Source organism: Sinohyriopsis cumingii, chromosome 6, assembly GCF_028554795.1.
Source record: "Sinohyriopsis cumingii isolate HCF-2022 chromosome 6, ASM2855479v2, whole genome shotgun sequence".
In the NCBI taxonomy this organism is placed as follows: Eukaryota; Metazoa; Mollusca; class Bivalvia; order Unionida; family Unionidae; genus Sinohyriopsis; species Sinohyriopsis cumingii.
The window spans coordinates 18,573,234-18,597,193 of NC_142966.1; the positions used below are offsets into that span (position 1 = coordinate 18,573,234).

At 34.5% G+C, this 23,960-nt stretch overlaps 1 protein-coding gene across 1 annotated transcript in view; it reads left to right on the plus strand.

The window, feature by feature from the left end:
* Positions 1–23,960, plus strand: part of LOC149796445 (uncharacterized) — a 251,870-nt gene that overhangs the window by 147,070 nt on the left and 80,840 nt on the right. Inside the window, exons 13-15 of the mRNA XM_089960532.1 lie at positions 4,149–4,243; positions 6,566–6,710; positions 12,266–12,426. Coding sequence (XP_089816658.1) covers positions 4,149–4,243; positions 6,566–6,710; positions 12,266–12,426 — 401 coding nt within the window. The remainder of the gene's footprint in view (positions 1–4,148; positions 4,244–6,565; positions 6,711–12,265; positions 12,427–23,960) is intronic.

Below are 23,960 nucleotides of genomic sequence, written 5' to 3' on the forward strand. Positions count from 1 at the left end.
CAATTTATCCCTTCTGATATAATAAAGCATGTATACTAAATAATTGATGGAATGGTTTATGAACCACCTTGAATGTGGCATCCACAGACCAATTCCCTGTTGTTTTCAGTAATCATAGTTGTCGCTTCAAGGCAAATATGACGTCATCTATCATTAACTTCGATGTCTCAAAATAAGAAGTGTTTGGGGTTGGCATAATTGATGATTTCAAAATCCAATCCTGAAGATGAAGAGGACAACCATTCTCATGTTGTCTGTTGGTGTTTTGAGTCAAATGTCAGGTTGTCCAGGTGGAACATATTCACGTATGACTTCATCCACAATTCTGCATGCAGATACAAATGGCTGTCTACAAGCCCTTTCATTACATTCTGCATGGATGGTGGCCAAAACATCTAACCTGACCTTTGGTGAAACATACGTGAAGATTGACTCTAGCAGTGACGATGTCACCATATGTAACCCTTGCCATGCACTGAGCACTAATTCTTTTCAAAGCCAGTATGCTTCTCCTTCTAGTTTAGGTTTATTTAGCAGAACATAGATATATCCAACCAAATTAACTAACAGAACACCTTTTCTCTCACTTGCACCATTCACTATCTTTCAGGTTGCTTCATATTCTACTTCCATGTTGTCAGCTTCTACCTCCTTCTGTGGCTTGATTCCACAATAACAGATTCTTGATAAATGAACCATACAAATTCTTGCTTCTTCAGTTTTCTGTACTCATAGTGAGAGATTCCGGTACCACATGTTCAATGACGCCACCTACTACATCCATCACACAACAGACCATGCTGGCATTCTCCTACTCTTCTATCTCTTTTCAAAGATAAATCTAAATTATTAACCTTATCCATGATAGATCTTTTAAAATTTTGTTACAATTTGTTGAATTTTTTCTTTTTATACCCAGGTGTCAGTAGCATAACACATTTATACTTGTAAATGTTTTGTTTATCTGCTCACTTTTAAATTAAAGATGAAGTCGATACTTGAAGCCAGTGTAATGAAACCATTAATTTAAAGCTACAAAGGAGTCGTAGTGTACATCGACCATTTCTGCATGTTTTCTTATGATGAATTTTCTCGATAATTAAGCTACTAATAATGATGTACCGGTATATGCTAAAAATACAATACTTGAAGCCAGTGAAGTGAAACCAAGCTGCCTGTGAAATCTCGAGAATGCGCGAGTTTATTTTTTAAACTGTGCTATTAATATATAAACAGCTTAAAACATCATATCACAGTTATCTACTGTTTGAATAGAGCAGAAACATGATAACCAGTTATTTCTTTATAATAAAACAAACATTTGATGAATGTGTCACAAAATTTGTGAAGATGTGGCTTGACATTTTTGTTATTATTCATTTCAGTACTGCCAGTTTTGTAATGCACTGCTAAATGGCCTTTATCCATTAAAGCCAATACTTGAAGCCAGTGAAATGAAACCAAGCTGCCTGCTATACCTTTTGATGAATTCTCTATTGATGTGTTTTCTAGCTACTATTTTAATTACATATCTTTAGAACATTCTAATAGAAGAGTCAGGTAGGGGAGGTAATTTTGGTATTTTGGAAAATTGTCTGTTCGCTGCATGTTTTTTATGTAACAGTTATCATATCATATATCTTTGATATTTTTTCTTTGTTCTTTTGTTGGCGCCTTTTAATTCTTAAATTTGTTCACAAAGAATATGTTTTAGACCTCGGGTAATGCATAAAGCACAGTTTGTTTTAGACATTGGGTAAATGCATAAAGAATGGCCTATTTTAGGCATCAGATAAATGCATAAAGAATGATTTGGTTTAGATCTCAGATAAATGCATAAAGAATGATTTGGTTCAGATCTCAGATAAATGCATAAAGAATGATTTGGTTCAGATCTCAGATAAATGCATAAAGAATGATTTGGTTCAGATCTCAGATAAATGCATAAAGAATGATTTGGTTTAGATCACAGATAAATGCATAAAGAATGGTATGGTTTAGATCTCAGATAAATGCATCAAGAATGGCCTATTTTAGGCCTCAGATAAATGCATAAAGAATGATTTGGTTTAGATCTCAGATAAATGAATAAAGAATGATTTGGTTTAGATCTCAGATAAATGCATAAAGAATGGTATGGTTTAGATCTCAGATAAATGCATAAAGAATGGCCTATTTTAGGCCTCAGATAAATGCATAAAGAATGATTTGGTTTAGATCTCAGATAAATGCATAAAGAATGGTATGGTTTAGATCTTAGATAAATGCATAAAGAATGATTTGGTTTAGATCTCAGATAAATGCATAAAGATTGATATGGTTTAGATCTCAGATAAATGCATAAAGATTGATATGGTTTAGATCTCAGATAAATGCATAAAGAATGATATGGTTTAGATCTCAGATAAATGGATAAAGAATGATATGGTTTAGATCTCAGATAAATGAATAAAGAATGATTTGGTTTAGATCTCAGATAAATGCATAAAGAATGACATATTTTAGGCCTCAGATAAATGAATAAAGAATGATTTGGTTTAGATCTCAGATAAATGAATAAAGAATGATTTGGTTTAGATCTCAGATAAATGCATAAAGAATGATATGGTTTAGATCTCAGATAAATGAATAAAGAATGATTTGGTTTAGATCTCAGATAAATGCATAAAGAATGACATATTTTAGGCCTCAGATAAATGAATAAAGAATGATTTGGTTTAGATCTCAGATAAATGAATAAAGAATGATTTGGTTTAGATCTCAGATAAATGAATAAAGAATGATTTGGTTTAGATCTCAGATAAATGCATAAAGAATGATATGGCTTAGATCTCAGATAAATGAATAAAGAATGATTTGGTTTAGATCTCAGATAAATGCATAAAGAATGACATTTTAGGCCTCAGATAAATGAATAAAGAATGATTTGGTTTAGATCTCAGATAAATGAATAAAGAATGATTTGGTTTAGATCTCAGATAAATGCATAAAGAATGATATGGTTTAGATCTCAGATAAATGCATAAAGAATGACATTTTAGGCCTCAGATAAATGAATAAAGAATGATTTTTGGTTTAGATCTCAGATAAATGAATAAAGAATGATTTGGTTTAGATCTCAGATAAATGCATAAAGAATGATATGGTTTAGATCTCAGATAAATGCATAAAGAATGATATGGTTTAGATCTCAGATAAATGAATAAAGAATGATTTGGTTTAGATCTCAGATAAATGCATAAAGAATGACATATTTTAGGGCTCAGATAAATGAATAAAGAATGATTTGGTTTAGATCTCAGATAAATGAATAAAGAATGATTTGGTTTAGATCTCAGATAAATGCATAAAGAATGATATGGTTTAGATCTCAGATAAATGAATAAAGAATGATTTGGTTTAGATCTCAGATAAATGCATAAAGAATGACATATTTTAGGCCTCAGATAAATGAATAAAGAATGATTTGGTTTAGATCTCAGATAAATGAATAAAGAATGATTTGGTTTAGATCTCAGATAAATGCATAAAGAATGATATGGTTTAGATCTCAGATAAATGCATAAAGAATGACATTTTAGGCCTCAGATAAATGAATAAAGAATGATTTTTGGTTTAGATCTCAGATAAATGAATAAAGAATGATTTGGTTTAGATCTCAGATAAATGCATAAAGAATGATATGGTTTAGATCTCAGATAAATGAATAAAGAATGATTTGGTTTAGATCTCAGATAAATGCATAAAGAATGACATATTTTAGGCCTCAGATAAATGAATAAAGAATGATTTGGTTTAGATCTCAGATAAATGAATAAAGAATGATTTGGTTTAGATCTCAGATAAATGCATAAAGAATGATATGGTTTAGATCTCAGATAAATGAATAAAGAATGATTTGGTTTAGATCTCAGATAAATGCATAAAGAATGGCATATTTTAGGCCTCAGATAAATGAATAAAGAATGATTTGGTTTAGATCTCAGATAAATGAATAAAGAATGATTTGGTTTAGATCTCAGATAAATGCATAAAGAATGGTATGGTTTAGACCTCAGGTAAATTCATCAACTCGGTTAATAACTGCTGTGTATGTCTATTCATGTGTTTAAAGTTTCTCATATTCCCTATTTTGATTCCATTTGTAGAGGACTACTTGAGTGAGGGTGAATTTGGTCAGTCAGTTGTAAAGAGGCACCAGGTGGGGCATGACATGTGGACTGAAATAGACACACAGATTCAGGTAGATCTCCGAGAAAATTGTGGGGTAGGGGTATTCGTACCATTTTATTGCATATTTTTGCATGAATATACTTATTCATGCATATGGTCTCATTTCTTCTAGCATTATTGTGTGAATATGAGTGTACATAATATGAAACTCTTACACCACTAGAGATCTCCTTCAGGATATTGCCCAGATATACAGGGCTTTGATTAAATAGCTGACTGGAAACTTGAACTTGCTCTTAAGAGATTTGATCTTGTTCAGAAGATGACATAAGGTTATCCAAGATCTTTAAATCCACATAAAAATATGCATAGTTTTTAATTTTGAACGAATCAAAAATTGAGACCTTGGTATGCAAGAATTTTGTTGGCAAACTTATATTTTGTCTGAACCATTTCAACAAAACAGGTATTAATCATGTAGTGTACAGACTATTCAAAGTTCAAGTGGTTATTAAGGGATTTGTGAAGCTGCATATGTTAGATCCTGGCAGACAATACCTGTTGATGATTGTTAGTGTATAATGATCATTTTGATCAGAAGACGAATTACATGTATGCTTCAACGTCTCGCTTTAATAAGCATTACTCAGTCGCCAATGTTTGGAACACTTGAATTTTATTGTATGCCAAATTTAGAAAAATATGGCGAAGATTTGGATGCTTATTTGTTTGTTGGACTAAACTCATGTTAATTGTCATCAGACTCAGCTGTTGTTCTGTTATGTACAGATATAAGTACAGACATAATGTTGTATGTACAGATATAAGTACACATAATGTTGTATATACAGATATAAGTACACAATGTTGTATGTACAGATATAAGTACACACATAATATTTTATGTACAGATATAAGTACACACATAATGTATGTACAGATATAAGTACACACTATTTTATGTACAGATAGAAGTACACACATAATGTTGTATGTACAGTATTTTATGTACAGATGTAAGTACACACATAATGTTTTATGTACAGATATAAGTACACACATAATGTTGTATTTATAGATATAAGTACACACATAATGTTGTATGTACAGATATAAGTACACATAATATTTTATGTACCGATATAAGTACACACAATGTTGTATGTACAGATATAAGTACACACAATGTTGTATGTACAGATATAAGTACACACAATGTTGTATGTACAGATATAAGTACACACAGTGTTTTATGGATTATCCATGTTCCCACTGTTGGCCTTAATCCTGTCACTCTGTTTCTGTCAGAGACTGAAATCTATTGTATTTCTGAAGCTTGAAGTTTGTACATGTTGTGACTAGTTTTTGATGGTAGATAATAGGAAACTAAGAAAAGTACACTAATAGCAGGTTAATAACCCAGTTGGTTTTTATATACACATATTTCTTGTTAAAAAAACAAAATGAATTGATATGCAGCAATTTATTTACTGATTTTGAATTAGGAGTTAAATCAAATTTTATTTCAAAAGTTTGTTAGATGAAATCCAAAATGAAGATAAATGTAGCATTTAAAAAACGCCATCTAATTATAATTGTTTGTTTCCATATTAGCCATAAAAGATACAGGTAATGTCAGATGAAAGTTATGGTACTTAATCTCTCTCATGTTTGCATCAAATAAACACATTATTTATGAAGAAAGATGCATTTTCTTTTTAAATTCTAAATTTGTTCATCACAAACTAATATCTTCTCAGTTTCAAAAGCATTTGATTTTGAAACGAGAAACATTTTCATGAAACTTTATTCTGAAACATCAGAGCATCATAGCTGTTAGAACTGCCCTAATTTAAGTCATTTAAAACTTATAATCTATTTGCTTATTACATTATGGAGTGGGTGGTGAGGTTGACATTGAACAGTAGCTGGTACATGTAGGAACTGTCCCAAATGACGGTTGTTAACTTGAAGCAGAAAGCTACATCAACAGGCATAGCTGATTTTAATGTAATGGTTGGCCAGTGCCTGTGTTGCATGTAAATTCATGAAAAATGTGAGGACAGAAAGTATCCGTTTTTAATTGAAATCTTTTGGTTCATGACATGAATGGCCACTGATAGAATGCATCAGTCAATACAGTGTACAAAATTATGTGTATTTAACAATGTTGATAAGGGTGATGGAGGAAGGTCCAGAACTCAAGGATTTTGATCCTAAATCTGCTGTGGAGAAGTTTGTTGATATTTAGGAAAACAACCAACTGTCTAATGTGCTCTAGTGCTTAAAGATGAAAAAAGTGTACTAAGATGATTCGTTTCCTTTTCCTGTGTCTCAAAATTTAACGATTCAATTGGAAATTTAAACTTAATTATTAAATTAATGCTTTCAGATTCTACAGGCAGACCTAAATTCCAAAATCTTTGATGATTTGTTGACATTTGCTGCTGGGAGCTGTTCCACATTTACCTTGGAAAATTTGGAAACCAGCAACAAATCTGTGTATAGGGAGATTCCCACAGCAGCGCTGGTAACAGGTACTGTCTAGTCTGAATGGCTGGTCTTCATTAAATGGAATATTTGGGTCAGCTGGACATTTTTAAGTGTTAATAATAATGTCAGGGCCATTTTACCTTAAGAGAACATTTTAATGCCCATATCTTAATCTTAGTGGTAAAGTTGTATACGGTGTATTTTGTCCTGGACAAGCTCTTTTGTGATTTTTGTATCATTTTCTCCAATTGTCCTTTATGTATACCTTTCCCCTTTGTTCGTTGTGTAGATCATAACTGTCCTCATTGATCCAATTATTTTGGGATGTTTCTGGACTTCCTTCATAGGTATCATCTTTCAATTCATATCTGCAATATATGGAACCTCCTCATTTTGCCATTATGTTTCTTTAATATACGTAGATTGATGATATATTATTTTATTTTATGTGATGAATCTTGCACACAGTTATGGGGTCTCACACCATCACTATGTGGCCCAACAATTGTGGTTCAACAGTCTTCTCAGCCTGTTGGTAGACCAGTCCATGACATTGCCATGGGGAGGGACTTGCTGTCACAATGATAACCCATAGATTTGCCACCTTCATGCTTTGTTCATGTCTATCTATTCAGACACGTTTTCAAGCAAAGCTGCAAATTGCATTATTCAGGCCAGGAGATGGTCTACGTCTGAAGTCTAAGTTGCACAGAGGACATTCATTTGATGTTTGCAGTAGAAATGTGTTAATCGTAGCTGTCCCAGATCTGCCAGCCCTTTTGATTTTGCCGTAAGTCTTATGATGTTGAACTGTAAAATAGACTTATGGCATAAAAGCAAAATCTACTGAAAAATGATTGTTGCTGAAAAATCTGGATAATTGGTTAAATCATGTTTGATAAGGAACCTGGTTTCATGTCAGAACTCATAGAAGGAAGCTACATCAGAGAACCAGACTAACTTTAGAGTAGTACCTCAGATGATGTATGCTGCACATTTTTCATGCAAAGCATCTACATGATCAAAACTGTTGATTATAGAATTTTGTAACAATGGCGTCCAGCAAGTGATGCATGTTGAAGATGAAAGGAAAATAAGCCTCTTAACAAGTGTTAATAATCATCACAGAAGAATAAAGAGGAATATTCAGATTCTTGTGAATAAAAGCTGGAAGGGGCATAATTACATTTATTGGACATCACATGCCAATTTGAGTATGTCCTGTGGCAGGAGATATGATTGCCATTGTCATGTGAAATGTAACAAATTCCAAGAATTACGTCAGGTTAAGAGATATCAACGAGCCATTGAGCTGCACAGAGTTTGGAACTGTACTAGTGGTAGATAATGTCTCTGCGATCTTTACCAACTTTTCAGTTGAACATAATGTTTACCATTGCTGTATGTTTTTGAATACCGATCTTTTAAATACATTTTCCAGCTTTACAGTAGCAGTTTATGATATTTTGTTACACCTTACTGAAAACTGGTCAGACTGAGGAAAAAGTCAACTGCCTTACTGAGACGGTGTTATGTGTTTAGGTTCTCATAAACAGTAACAAGAAAACATTGAAGACAACAAGCTTTGTAAAATTTAACAAATAATTTATTTCCCTTGAAAAACAAGGTTAAAATGGAATAAAGAACTTATGGTTTTAAGAATAAAATCCAAAAATAATCCAAGAATTTAAAATTAGAAGCCCTAATAATAAAATGTTCTAATGAATTTGAGTTTGAGTCCCGACAAAATCCAAAGTGGAAGGCGATGATGTATGCTATAGCCATTATAGTACTGATGTATATACAGTTCTTTGTTCATCCACAGAAAATAATATTAAAGTATTTGAATTCCAAATAAAATTTCAATATGTCTTTGTCCAGGAATTCTGTATGAGCACTTAAATATTCCCATGAAAAATAATTAATCTCTTAGAATCCAAAATAATTTGAAGAAAAATTAAAATTTAACTCAAGCTGGTCACAACAGAAAAAACACCACCTTGATGTCGAAGTGTTTAAAAGCCCACCTAAAAGTATTTTTTAATACATCACTATTAAATCTGACTACTGCACAATTCTGTCAAAACCAGAATTTCTCAATAGAGGACATTCACATGTATAAAGTCACGTACACCAGTACAACCTCGATTTCATTGTACAAATTCCACAATAAAATAATAAATAAAAGAAGTTGTTTACTCCAACTCTTACTAATTCTGAATCAAGGTCAGGAACTAGGTCAGCATTAAGATACAAAGTTCTAATAATATGTGTTTACGAAAAAAACAGGTCAAACTAATTTATGGAAATGTCAAATTCAGTAAACAAAATTACATTACTATGACATGTAATGGAATAAAAAAAATTAAAACTAACAAACAAACAATTAAATCAAATGTAAATTAAATCAAATATACATAACAGATGGTCCCTTCAGGGTTGTCAGGTCTGCTGTCCCTCTTTGATTGCAGTGGCAGACTCCTTATCCTTTTTGATGAGAGAGAATGTTCCAACTATGATGGAGAAATCTTTGGCCTTATCAGCTAAATGCTGCTTGGCTCTATTATGCAATATTTCTTGCAATAGTCCATGCCCCATATTGACAGGATACCTTTGGCTTTGTCCCGATTCCACCATTGTGCAAAGCTGTGCAAGAGACGACACTCAAAATGATGAAACATTGAAGTATGGTACAGTTTCTGCCCCGCACTAATTTCAAATTTGCATGAAAGTTCAGCTGCAAATTACTGGAATTGTGAAAATGTAAAAATTGAGAGAAACAAAAAGTACTGACTCCTTGATGCGGGACCATTCAATGACTCATCTTGTGACCAGTTCCATCTCATGAGATCCCAAGGCACTTACAGGGTAAATAAAATGTGTTAAGAAAAAGTACCAATAAACAAAAAATATAATCTTAGGCAAATATTTTGCATTTCATTCGTGCACTTCATTGTACCATAAGTTAATTATTTTAATTTTGTATATGAGTGGTCAGTAATATTTACAATTCAGCCTTGTACTTGATCATCTTTGCAAAGAAATGAAATTTCTAATGTCAGTAATTAGGTCATTTCTGTAATTTTCTTAGCTTGAATGATTTGCCTGTATATTCTATTATTTAGTTTTCTTTAATACCAGATATCAATAGAAAGGATTAAATTTAGGATATGTTAAAGATTTAAGCTGTTTGAAGATTATCACCTTACCTGTATAACCAGTATGGGGTATCAGTTAGACCATTCCTGTGACATTTGTGTTCAGCGACTGTCAGATGGATGGGCACCAATTTCTACCAAACAGCTGTTCCAGGCTATCTAGAGAAGTGGACGTGTTCTTCAAAAGGTGCGGGTATCATCTGTCTTGCCAGTGAAGCCACTTAAGTTGCCAACTTATTAATATCACAGTTATATGATTTCATGAAGCTGCAGACCACGAAAAAGGCCTTGCATACTTTCTAGATTCCCCCCACCTCCATGCCATTGCTTCTCATTCTATCCCAACTATGTCAGCACTAAACAGACTACTGCCCCAGTATCGACACAGTACCAGCATACGTGGACCAGTTCTGGACAACCCATTGCTGCATATATCTCTGGTACTTCATATGTTCATTTATTGTTCAAGAGCCATCATGGGATCTTGGTAACAACTATCAGCCAGCCCTCAATCCTGTCGGATCCAGCTATGGTACTGTCTGGTCCTATGCTTGGTGTCCCTTAAATTGGATACAGCGGTCTGGCACTAACTCCAGTCCCATGTCACATGTACAGCACAACAGACACTTGATTTGGTGATCAGGTCACATACATGTCAACCATTACACTTTTGGCATAATTGTTATGCTTTGTTATGCGTTTTTTTTCTCTCACCAAATTACACTTGCCTGTGTATTGATTATGCTTTGATGGTACATTAAAAAATAAAATAAATGTAAAGCAATTGTTTTGTCATTTTGATTATTATCTTTTTTAATTCCACTAATATAAAAATGAGAATATTCTTAAAACGATGACTGCTGTCTAAGAATAGTGTAAGAATTCTTTCCTTATTTACTTTTTGTAGCAGCTGTTTTTTTACCCATTTGCATGAAAAAACGTGTTTCTTCAAATATGAACTTTTCTTCACAGATTTATTATATCGATAAACTGGTTAGGTAGCAGACTAGTCTGTACCTTTAGCCTTTTACCTTTAGACGAAATGCTATACTGTTTGAATTGTGGATGTTATGGCATGGAAAATTTTAGAGCAGACAAGTCTTTTCAAACTTCAGAACATGTTGGAACCTTTCAAATATTCTAATCAGCCTTATATACCCTTAAATGGGGCCTCCTTCTAGAACCTTACCTGAAAGATGAACTTCCTTCTCTCCATAGTGTCATTGAGAAGGAATGAAATTCATGCTTTATATGTGAAAAATAGTTTCTTACATATCACTGGCAACTATGATTCAGTCTTTCTTTATTGCCAAGATTCAGCAGACTTTTGTAGTGTTTGATGCTGTTGAGACCCAAAGTGGAATCCTAGTATTGGACTACCACTAGCAGGTTTTGTTTTGTTTGGTGCTTTACGGTACAGCGACACAAGTATGTCATTTAGTGCAGAACCAATTGGAGTAAAGTGCTTTGCCAAAGGACACACCATGGCAGCTGAATGAGGCAGGTCCGATGGTAGGATTTGAACCTGCACCCTTTAGGTCATGAGTCTGGCATGCTGACCACTGAGCCCCCACAGCTGTACTACTAAAAGGAAAAACATGTTATACTAGTCATATCAAAATAAAGTGGTGAAAGTGTGCTGCATAAACAGGAAAATTTGCTCAGAGAGATCTTTCAGTTATAAGAATCAAAGTGTATGATGCCTGCATCTTTGGCCTTTCTTATTCTTCTGGATGTTGTCATGAAAGCCACTTTCTGGTGGTATCATTCTTCCATCTTGTCATGCCATCTTTGTTTGATGGTGCGCCTGAGGGAATTCATTAGGTCCAGTTGTCTCAGCCCAGCAAGTTGTCCAACCATCCTCTAGTTTGTTGTAGAGCTTCCTACAGATAAGATATGGTATGTTCACTCTGATGGCTAGTCATGGGGCCATCAGCCTTGCTCCAGTCTGGAAAAGTCAGCGATGTAATAATAACATGTAGTTTTTATGGAAACTCTGCTAATCATATAATACTTAACTGTTAATATTACCAAATTCCCTCATCCCTCCCTGCTCTGATTTCCTTTTCAGTCTTGATCCAAGTCAAAAAAGTCATGTTCTGCATGAAGGAAGTGCTTAAGGTATTAGACTGGGACTTGTACATTTTTGTTCTTGGTTGCTAATTGGAGAAGGAAATTCACCTTTATCTTGAGAAAGGTATCAGGAAGGGTAAAAGCAATCTAATAACAACAGGTTTCTCATTCAGTGTTTATAAAACTTAGTGAATAAATAGGATCGCATTTTCAAGATTTTGTCCATGTTTGCTTATCCACGTTTGCATTGTCCATGTTTGCTTATCATCCACCCCATTCTCTTGTTTCATGATGTCACTTTGCTCAACAATATAAGTTTATGAGATATAGAAAACATAAGAATGAAAGAAATGTTACTTCTTTTACAGGTGTTAATACCCCAGATCACGGATTGATGTTTGCCACTCTGGTCTCCCTTTTGAAGGAAAGGGTCAGTCCGCTAGTAGCCATCTTGAAGTCCAAAGACTGCCAAAATGTGAAAAACACACTCAGCAAAACTCTAAGTCAGATAATGGATAACCCACAGTTGGTAAGTTCACTAATATTCTAGTGGATAAATAAGCACAGTTGATGTCAACACAAGCCAACGATGTTCCTTTCCAAGGTTCCATACAATACCAGCTGAAATAGAAATAGTCTGGAATAAGAATAGGTTTTGTATACACTTGGAAAAGCCCTATATTTTTGCAAAAACTGATGAAAGTAAGGGAAAAGCCAAGAATTTTAGGAGCTTTTCTTAGATGGCTCATGTGTGGAAAAAATACTTTAAATGTTGTCATTCATCTGATTGCAGTTTCAGCATTTTAAATTACTGGAATTTTCAGAACTCTTCAGACAGTCATCTGGGTATTTGGTAGACGTGTACCCTTGGGTTTTGATGCATGGAATTTAAAAATAACCCATTTTTGATGCACGCAAACTTTTTACTAAGAGTACACTCTCCATAACATAACACTGGACAACAAATTTTTACAAAAGTCATGTTACTGAAATAAAATTAGTCAATTCTTATCAATTTTTATGTGCTGAACACGAATATGACAGTCAAATTGCAAAATTGGCTCTAGTTTTTTTGTAATCTGCAAGAAATTAATGTTTACATAACGAAATGCATTCCAATAGTAAAAGGTCAACTGTAATAGCCTACCTATAAAAAATCAAGTCATTGACTACATCTTAGATTTCTTCGCCTGTCTCTTGTACAGCTGTTCGGGAGCATCTCTGAGGAGTGTCCAGCAGTAGTCAGCCAGCATTGTAGTGGACCATTTTCCCTGGTATCTTTGTTCCATTGTTGCGATATCTTGATGAAAACGTTCGCCGTGTTCATCACTAACAATACCACAGTTGCTAGGAAAGAAATCCAAATGGGAATGAAGGAAGTGAATCTTTAGAGACATATTGCAGCCAAGTTTCTTATACTTCATCAACATGTCTTCTACTAGTTCCTTATAGTTTTCTGCCCTAACATTTCCGAGGAAGTTTGTAGAAACTAGGCGAAAAGCATTCCATGCTTGTTTCGCGTCACCTTCCAGCAAGTTGTTGAACCGGTCATCTTTGAAAAGCTCTCGAATCTGAGGACCCACAAAAACTCCCTCTTTAATCTTTGCTTCGCTGAGTCGAGGGAATTTTTCATGCAGGTATCGGAATGCTGGCAAAGTCCGGTCAATGGCTTTCACGAAGTTCTTCATCAAACCTAGTTTGATGTGAAGGGGTGGTAGCAAGATTTTCTGAGCCTCAACCAGAGCTGGGTGTTGGATATTCTTCTCTCCAATGGCTACATTCTGCCTGTGAGTCCATTCCTTCCTCATGTAGTGCATTTCCCTTGCTCGGCTATCCCACTCGCATAAGAAACACATGTATTTTGTATATCCTTGCTGCAGTCCCATTAAAAGGGCAACTACCTTCAAATCACCACAGAGGTGCCAGCTGTACTTGTTATACTCAATGGAATTCAGTAGCTGCCTTAAGTTATCGTATGTCTCTTTCATGTGGACAGCATACGCTACTGGAATAGATGGAAGAATGTTTCCATTGTGCAAAAGCACAGCCTTGAGACTCAGTTTCGAAGAGTCCACAAATAGTCTCCATTCTTGTGGGTCATGAGTGATTTTTAAAGCATTCATGAGGCCCTCAATATCGGAACAGAATATCAGATTACTTTCCTTTCTGAAGAAAGGCTCCAATTGCTGGTGGCGCTTTCGATATGCAGTAATTGTGACATCTTCTTCTAGAAGATTCCATTGTTGGAGTCTTGATCCTAGCAATTCTGCCTTGTTCTTTGATAAGTCCAAATCACGAATCAGGTCATTTAGTTCTTCCTGTGTTATTCAGTGTGGGGTTGATGATGCACCACAGTGAAAATCTGGATCACTGCATGCTGATGGACCAGGAGAAGAACAGGTCGACTCACCTTTGTCTTCGTCAGATGAATCAAGAGAATATTCTGCTGGAGGTTCTGGAATAGGAAGTCCCTCACCATGTGGAACTGGTCTCAATGCAGACGGAATGTTTGGGTAGACTATTCTCGACTTCTTTCGCTTCGTTATTCCGCCGGAAAGAGGAGGAACCAAGCAGAAGTAACAGTCATTTAGGTGGTTGCTTGGCTCTCTCCACACCATTGGGACTGCAAACGGCATTGATGACCTTTTGCAATTCAACCACTGTGAAAGCTGTGTTGTACATGTAGCACAGCATATATGCGGAGCCCAAGGCTTGTCTTGGTCACCAACCTTGCATCCGAAGTAAAGATGATATGCCTTCTTCACTTGAGAATTGATACTTTTCTTCTGGTTGGCAAATGTCACTTCCCCACAAATATAGCAAAAATTGTCCGCGGTATTAACACACTTTCGAGGCATTACTGTTCTTTATTGTACGTAAATGGATAAAATAATAAGTTTTATGTAACAGTAGCTTGAACTGTCTCGCACAACGTCTAAAATATTTTAAATGCTGAACCTATCTGATTGGGCTTTATATAGTACACTGCTTACGTCAGCTTCAGCAGCCGCCTGGCATTAGTATAATAGGCCTACACATGTATAGTACACTGCTGACGTCAACTTACTTCAGCAGCCGCATGGCATTAGTATTGCATTGCATCAGAAAATGATGCAATCAACTGTGGATGATGTGAGCATGATGGTATTATGCAATGTTACATCATTATTCCGGATGTTGCTGCAGTCCTACTGGAGAAATTTACACAGTGAAACATAGAAAATGAGGTATATGAATATCTTCAAAACGAGAGCCAATACAAATTTTTCACGGTTATATTCGTGTTCGGCACACCAAAATACTACAGATTAGGGCCTTTTCAAGTCAGTAATGATTTCACTGTTGACCAGTGTAATTACTGTATGATGCACTGATTGACATATGCTTGACAATAGTTTTAGACCTTGACGGCCAATAATATCACACCAGTGGAAGATGTACATGAACTGGGCAGAGCTAACAGTTCACTGAAGTCACGCTTAGATTCAACTGACTTAGGTTGGATTGTTTTGAGATTACGTTTGAAGTTTATGATAGAGGAAGAGGAAACAATTATGACATGAATGGACTGACTTTTGAACAAAGATCAGCATTGTTATGTTTGGATGTCAACAATTATAATCAACTGGTTAGAACTGGAGCATATCACTATGGTGGCTTGCGAATCTGGCTGTCAATGGAAGTGAACCAACTTTAATTGTTTTATTGGCAAGTTGCTTCTAGCTTTAAAGTCTGGAATCATTTATGACTTCACTGGATTAATTTCTGATAAAACATCAGCATTTGTTTGATTAAATTATAATCAGTTAGACAAAACAGGAATATATGGCTTCTTGCTAAACCAGTTTTCGGCATGGGATTGTGTTTTATTGGTGATTGATTTGCTTAAGTCGGCAAAACGTTTAAAACCTTGATCGTTTTAATTAATGAATCATTCAGAAAAAAATTGAACGGATATAACACTCAGTGCATACATCTGAACTTTAAAAATCACAATGGTGCAAAGGAGTATATTTTCTTTTCTGTCTCTCTCTTGGAAATGACCTGACGGTGATGAATCTTCTGACCCTGAGACTCCAAAGAAACAGAAAGATAGTGTCTGCTCTGAGGAGAAGAAGAAAAGCTAATATCCAAAATTTGTTAGAAAATTTAAGGATAAGTGGAAAAGTGAACTGCCAATTCTGTGATGTAAATCCTTGATATTTGAATAACATATAACCTTAATAGTTGTATGTGTATGTTTTTGCATATAAAATGATTTGAGCAGTTGATAATAGATTATGTTGAAAAGTTGAAAATATAATAAAGTATAAAATTATCCTGTTTCATGTACAAAATATATACGCAATAACATATAGTGGGAATGAAAACACTTTTACAAAAATGAGATTGTATATTTCTTACAAAATATTGTACAGTTATTTCTCATTATTCAACATGAGACAATAAATCTTAAACATCATTTGTTTTCACTAAGAACGAGGAATCACAGCTATGGGCTCGTGACTGTCCAAAAGAATTGACTCTTGAGATTTTCATTTTGACGCCTGAGATTTTGGGGTCAAGGGTCAGCTGACTTCAGTTTGGAAATCTATAGAGGTCATTTTATAAAGTTATGCATGCAACTATGTCCAGTCAACTATATTACATAAATTAGCACAAATAAGCTTAATCTTATACCCAAGCTGTTCTCTAGCATTGGACCACCAGTAACTTCAAAAACACATGTAACATCAGCCAGAAGGTCTCATTAAGTTCTAGTTAATGTGACCTTATTTTTCAAATTTCTTTAATCGTTTTTTTGGAAATGTGTTTTGATGTTGACTTTTTGGACAAAAAGTAATGGAAGCATTTTCAAGCAGAAATTACTTGACATGAAGCAAAAAATTTTGTATGACTGTGTGGATGACCTGATTACATTTTTATGCTAGATCAGCAAACTTTATCTTTGCAGTTTTTTAACTTTTGGGGACCTGGGGTTTGGGACAGATGCCTTGTAAACCTAAGCAAAAATCACTTGAAGTAGGCAGATGCAATTTGGAAGGCATGCTGTCTTTATTCTAATTTAGGTAATTTAGATGCTTTCAGTTTTAGGGGGTACTTGTAATAGATATGTTATAAGGTTTTTTTAAAATTTTAGGGCACGAACTTTTACCTTTTACAATGAGGAAAATTGGGATAGTTTTTCATATTTTGTGGAAAATAAATAGTTAATGATAGTTTATTGTGTTATATTTTCTTTTTTAACTGCAATTTTAATTAATCTACTTCACTGTAATGTTCATTCCCAATTGACTCTAGGTATATTCAGGTCAAGGCCAGATGAGAACTGTGTTCTGACAGAAATCGAATCAGTAGGAAAATGAGGCTTTTCATTAGAAAATGGAGCAAGTAGGACATGCTTGTAAGGAGAACCAAGTTAAACATTTAAATCCTTGTATTTGCAAAGTATCAACCTTATAATGCCACTTCATTGTGTATCTTAATCATGGGGGCCTCTGGAAGATCACTGCCAATTTTGGTTGCCTATAAAATATCATTGTAATGGTTTGGCAATTCCATGACGTCAAATGCACTTACTCACTTAGTGGAGACCAGTGAGTCAACTGAAGCATTCCCAGTCACCTGTCAAGCAGGGCTATATGTTGTCCCCATATCTCCTCTATATATTGTTCTCTGCTATGCTTAAGATTACTTCATAACTATGACACAGAAATGGGCTTGAAACACTGGACTGACGACTGTCTCATACATCTGAGAAGGCTACAGGTGAAGATGAAGTTACAGGAAGTGACTTGTCATGACTCATATGTGTAGATGACTGTTCCCAGAATGCCAGATTGGAATCTGTCATGCAACAGAGTATGGACCATTTCTTTTGAGCTTGTGACAATTTTGGTCTCACAAACAATAATAGGAAGATAGGTGATGCACCAACCTGCACAAGGAACTCCATACTTAAAGCCTACCTTGACAGTGAATGGTAAAATGCTGTGGACAAATTCACCTACCTCGACATTACACTGTTATATACAGTCCACATCAGTGATGAAACCAATGCCAGAAGTGCCAGAGCTAGTATGGTCTTTGGCAGATCATGTGCAAATGTGTGGGAGTGGAGAAGCATCAGTATGCAAATGAAGCTGAAGGGCTACATGTTGCTGACCCAAGCTGTATGTGCATGCAGACCTGGATGGTGTACAGACACCATGCCAGGAGCAGAATCATTTTCACACAGGCTGCCTGAGGAAACTGATGTTGATTAGATGTCAGGACAAGGGCTCATACACCAATGTTCTCATGTGGTTGGGCATTCAAAGCATTCACATTCCTTTGATGAAATTCCAGATGAGATGGGCGGATCAGGTCACCATGTCAGTTTCAGTGACAAGCTGAAGGAGGAACATGGTTCAAGACGGATAGAAGAAATGCTTCAGATGCTCTCCAGTTACCCTTGAAATAATAGAACATTAACCCCATGTCTTGGGAAGATCTTGCTTAGGGTTTTTCCACCTGGAGCTACATACTATGAGCTGAAAAGAATTGCAGAGGCAGTGCAGAACACAAGCAGCATATATTTAGGATCTGGCTTTGGGCATACCAAGTCTTTTTTTTTTTGTTGTTGAGTAGAGTACTCTGTAAGATTGATGCAGATTATTCTAAATGTATCAAATGAACAAAATGTATCAAATACTTGGCCTGGTATTTTATCCATTTTTATTTATTAGAGGAGACCAAAAAATACAACAGGCAATGAAGTGACATGGGAATGATAGAGAATGTATGTGTGTGAGAGAAAAGTAAAAAATGAAAAGCAAAATCACAAGTTAAAGTTGTACATTTTAAACATTTAATCATGTTTAGTACTCCTATTTGAAGCACGACAAGAGTTTATTTAGCAATATGGTAACCATAAATGCATGAGTGAGTTTGTTTCCAAGCAACAGATGTGATGTAGTTCACTGTCTTTAATAATCTCAGTAATTCTGTAAATTTTGGAGTTACATCTCTTTGTATACAAGAGTCCTTCCTTTTTATTTTTTCAGCTTGTTTTAGAAATATTACAACTAGACATTGCAAATATTGGAAGCAGATGACACAGTTTTTTTTACTTAAATGGACTGTTCAAGTAGCCAGAAAAGGACAGTGAGCAAGTCTGTCTGCTTGTTTATATTGAGAGCTTCTGTTTGGTTTGGAACACCAATAAGTCGACAGTGTTAGAAACCTCATGGCAATAAACTGGTCAAAAATTATAAGTTGATGAATGAAATAACTTATTTTTGTGCATTTTTGATATCCTTGATGCTTTTTGTTTTTAAAATCAGTATAGGGGTACAAACAAACAAGAGGGTGTGCAAATATTAAGTCACCTGTACATGTCATCAGTTATCATCGGCATATACATTTATATTTGTTGGTTTCAAGTTTTATTATCATCATAATGGGACATATCTTTGTGGTATTACTTATTTTTGTGTTGTGTGGACTTCAAAGAATAAAATAAATATACATTTGCCTATGCAAAAGGAGTTTATCAAATAATTCTTCAGTCTTAATTTTACTCAAAATGTTAAGTCTTTTTTACTCTTAATTGTCGAAGTTTATACTCTGAATTTTCTAGTTTGGGAGTGCCCATATAAAATACAAATTAACTGCTAGCAGCACCTAAAGCAGAGTAAGATAGGTATTTTGTATTGTTACAGCAATTATTCCATATTTTGCACATTGTTTGAACTTTGACCGTTTCAACAAAATTCTTGTTAGCAAAGTTTAAGCAAAAACCATTTACGGTAGAGATACAACATATTTTATTCATGTTTATAGCTGTATGTAGATAACTTGATTAGATCTTTATGCCATTGTAGCAATTTTCACAATTTTAATTTTAAAAAAAACAACTTAGACATAAGGTCTGCAGTACTTTACAAACACAAATCAACTTTTTTGTTTGGGGAGTGGGTTGAAGATTTTAGCCTCCTCGATCCTGTTTTGAGCAAATGTCAAACTTGTATAAATTTCATTCTGCATGGTACCATTGTCACTAATGTCATTTATTGTCATGGTGGGGATAGTTGTTCAAAAACAAATCCTTTCAAGTTGGTCATATTGCTATGTTGATTTGTGACAGATCTGAATTAAACAAACTGAGAAAGATTAAAACTCCTTAAGTTGTTAATTTGTTTTAAATTTTTCATCTCAGACAGCATGCAGTTAAGCTGAGTATTAAAAGGTAACATGTTGATCCTGTACAGTTCAGATTAATGATGCATATAGTTGGATTTATTTTTAAGCTTTGCATGTTTCTAATGATACATAAAGTTGGATTTGTTTTTAAGCTATACTTGTTTCTAATGATATATGAAGTTGGATTTATTTTTAAGCTTTGCAGGTTGCTAATGATACATGAAGTTGGATTTGTTGTTAAGTTATACTTGTTTCTAATGATACGTGAAACTGGATTTGTTTTTAAGCTATACTTGTTTCTAATGATATATGAAGTTGGATTTGTTTTTAAGCTGTACTTGTTTCTAATGATTGATGCAGTTAGATTTATTTTTAAGCTTTGTGTGTTTCTAATGATATGTGAAGTTCGATTTGTTTTTAAGCTATACTTGTATCTAATGATACATAAAGTTGGATTTGTTTTTAAGCTATACTTGTTTCTAATGATACATGAAGTTGGATTAGTTTTTAAGCTATACATGTTTCTAATGATAAATAAAGTTGGATTAGTTTTTAAGCTATACGTGTTTCTAATGATACGTGAAGTAGGATTTGTTTTTAAGCTATACTTGTTTCTAATGATTGATGCAGTTAGATTTATTTTTAAGCTTTGTGTGTTTCTAATGATATGTGAAGTTGGATTTGTTTTTAAGCTGTACTTGTTTTTAATGATATATGAAGTTGGATTTGTTTTTAAGCTATACTTGTTTCTAATGATTGATGCAGTTAGATTTATTTTTAAGCTTTGTGTTTCTAATGATATGTGAAGTTGGATTTGTTTTTAAGCTGTACTTGTTTTTAATGATACATGAAATTGGATTTTTTTAAAGCTATACTTGTTTCTAATGATACATGCATTTGGATTTGTTTTTTAAGCTATACTTGTTTCTAATGATACATGAGGTTGGATATGTTTTTTAACACATTAACCCCTAGCGATGACTTAACGGGGCAGGAGGTAGTAGCCTACTGCCGAGCTCTGCAGCATCATGGTCATGCATGATACACTAAAGTGGGTGGTATTATAGAAAAGTAGACAGATGTAGCTCTACAATGATACCAAATAATCTGGAATATCTAGTTGCACTACAAAATACAGATTTGAAAAAATAATTTTTTGTACCCGACTTTTTTCTACCCAAAATTTGCCCATGTTCGGAATCCGATTTTGTGTCCTGATTTTATACTTGTTGGTCTCAGATCTAAGGAAAACCAGTATGAACTGCAAACAGTAAGATGAGCCTTTGCAGAAAGTAGGATAAGATGGGCATTTGGAATAAAGAGTGGTCTCCATACAAAAATAATGGCTCTGTTTAGCAAAAAAAAAAAAAAAGAACTCCAATTTTTACCCTTCTGCTCATGCACGAGTCAAATAGCCAATGAAAAACGATGTTTCTAACACAACTAGGCAGTATGTTATTGAAAGATGACCGGGAATTTGGTGTTTTTGAGTCTGTTCAGAAATAGCTTTCAAAATGTGTTTCCTACTCAATTTTCAGGCCAAAATGCCAGGGGTTAATGTATTAAGATATATTTGTTTCTAATGGTACTTGAAGTTGGATATGTTTTTAAGCTATACTTGTTTCTAGTAATACATGAAGATGGATATGTTTTATATGAGCTATACATGTTTCTAATGATAAATGAAGTTGGGTTTATTGTATCCAAGATATATGGGGGCCCCGAGTGGCCAGATGGTTTAAAGTGCTCACTGTTATAGATTACTGCCATCTTACCTCTGTCTGCATAGGTTCGAGTCTCAGGCTCAGCTAATGTGAGAAAGCCTGCCAGTAGCTTCTCGTGGGTCGGTGGTTCTTCCTGGGGTTTTTCAGGGTTCTTCCTCCACCAGTTATACTGGCCGCCATATATAAAATATCTTGTGCTGAAAAATGGCGTTAAACTCTACAGCAACAGTATCAGAGATATATATGTTTCTGTTGATACATGTAGTTGGATTTGTTTTATCGAAGCTACCGTATTTACTGCATATGTTGGAACACTGTATTTTTTGGCACACCATAATGTAATTTTTAAAGTAATTTTGCACTGTAGGTTTATTGACACATCATCTTTTTAAGTCGTAAGTTGTGGGACACCTTTTAAATCATTCAAAAATTACATGTTGGAAATTGCACTCTAACTGAAATTGTATTTTTTTAACAAAATATAAAACTCTGTACTTGAGATAAAACTTTAATCCACTGCAGCATCATCTCGTTAACACAACCCTTCTCCTGCAGATGTACAATCCATTCTTTTGGTGCATGAATATTTTTTTTAGCTCTTTCGTGCATGAAAAATTGTCTTTAGGAGCAGCACATCACCTGAAGCGGAAAATGCAAGGACTAAAGTCAGATTTATTTAAATATGCACCAGTCGTACTAATTCTCACACTTTAAACCCACATCTTATTGTCAGTCCATCCAGGAATGCTATTAAAGTACACTAGAATTTCATCCATGTTAATGATCATGTTGTCAGTGAACTCATCTTCTTCTCTTATGGCCTTCATGAATTCATTAAATGATTTTATTTTCTTCAAATCTTCAAATCTTCTGGGCGATATTGGGTTGTTGATGTCCAGACATGAAGCACTATATTGTTTCACATTAAATTTTGTTCCATTGTTTCAATTATAATAATTCCCATGAATACCAGCAAAAAGGAATCAAAGTTAGTTTCCTTATCTTGGCTGTCTTTGTATATTAAAAAGAAAATCGGATTGACCCACTTAAAAGAAAGTCTGGTTCCAAGGTTGGCTTGATTTGTAATAAAATAAACTTTGCATTCATATTCTTTTTAAAAGCAGGCTTTAAAGTATTCAAAGTCAGCTTCCTTTGTAATAAAAATAACCTTTGTTTTTGATGTCCTGTTGGTAAGTTAAAACAATGAGTTTACTGCTCGCTGCCAGTTGTGTTTATTCACCACCTGGGCTTCTGTTTGCTTGGCATCTGTAGTTATAATTAATACAGATGGGCATTGATATCTGCGGGTAAATAGTATACACAGCTATAACTTGCTTTAATGATACCTTTTGTAAACCATGCTAGTGAATAGATTGTCACTTTCACTCAAGTGAATGAATTTTCAAATAATGATTTTTAGTTGCGAGATACTGTCATATAGTTGACCTGGATATAATTTAGTCTTGGTTATTTTGTACCGAACACCATGTCATACCTGAATGGCAGTTTTCTAAAAGCAATTGGTTGATTATTTCCCTCTTATTTGCGATTTTGTTGGATCCAGTTTTCAGTCAGATAACATATTTAAACCTTTGAATACAATCAAACACGATTTGCTTCAGATGTAAATGAACAATGTCTTGCGCATTAACGGACATAAACGATACACACTGCAGTATGGAAGCCTAAACTACATATACATATTTCATATAATAGTGGATTTTAATTTTAAAAATTCACATTTTAATGTGCTAAAATGTTGTTCATTCCATTCAGTTAGAGCCATAAGTGAACCTTGAAAATTAATTTTTTCCAGGAAAGAAAACAAAATCATGGAAAAGACGTGGTAAATATTTGTTTACATAAATGTGAGACCCATGCCCTTCACTTTAATCTGTCAGTTCTGGGATGTAAAATTAGCCCAGTGTGCCTGCCTGCATTTCATAAGAGGCAAATAATGGAGGCACGGCTTGCTGTAACTTAGTGGTTAACATGCTGGACTTGCATCCGAAGAGTGTGGGTTTGAATCCCTCCATTGGAGCAACACAGGTTGGCTACCTTGCTGTGTCGTTGGGCAAGGCACTTTACTTCAGTTGCTTACTCGTTTTGCCGTAACATGAAGATCCAAACCAAACCAGATCCTTGCATTGTACCA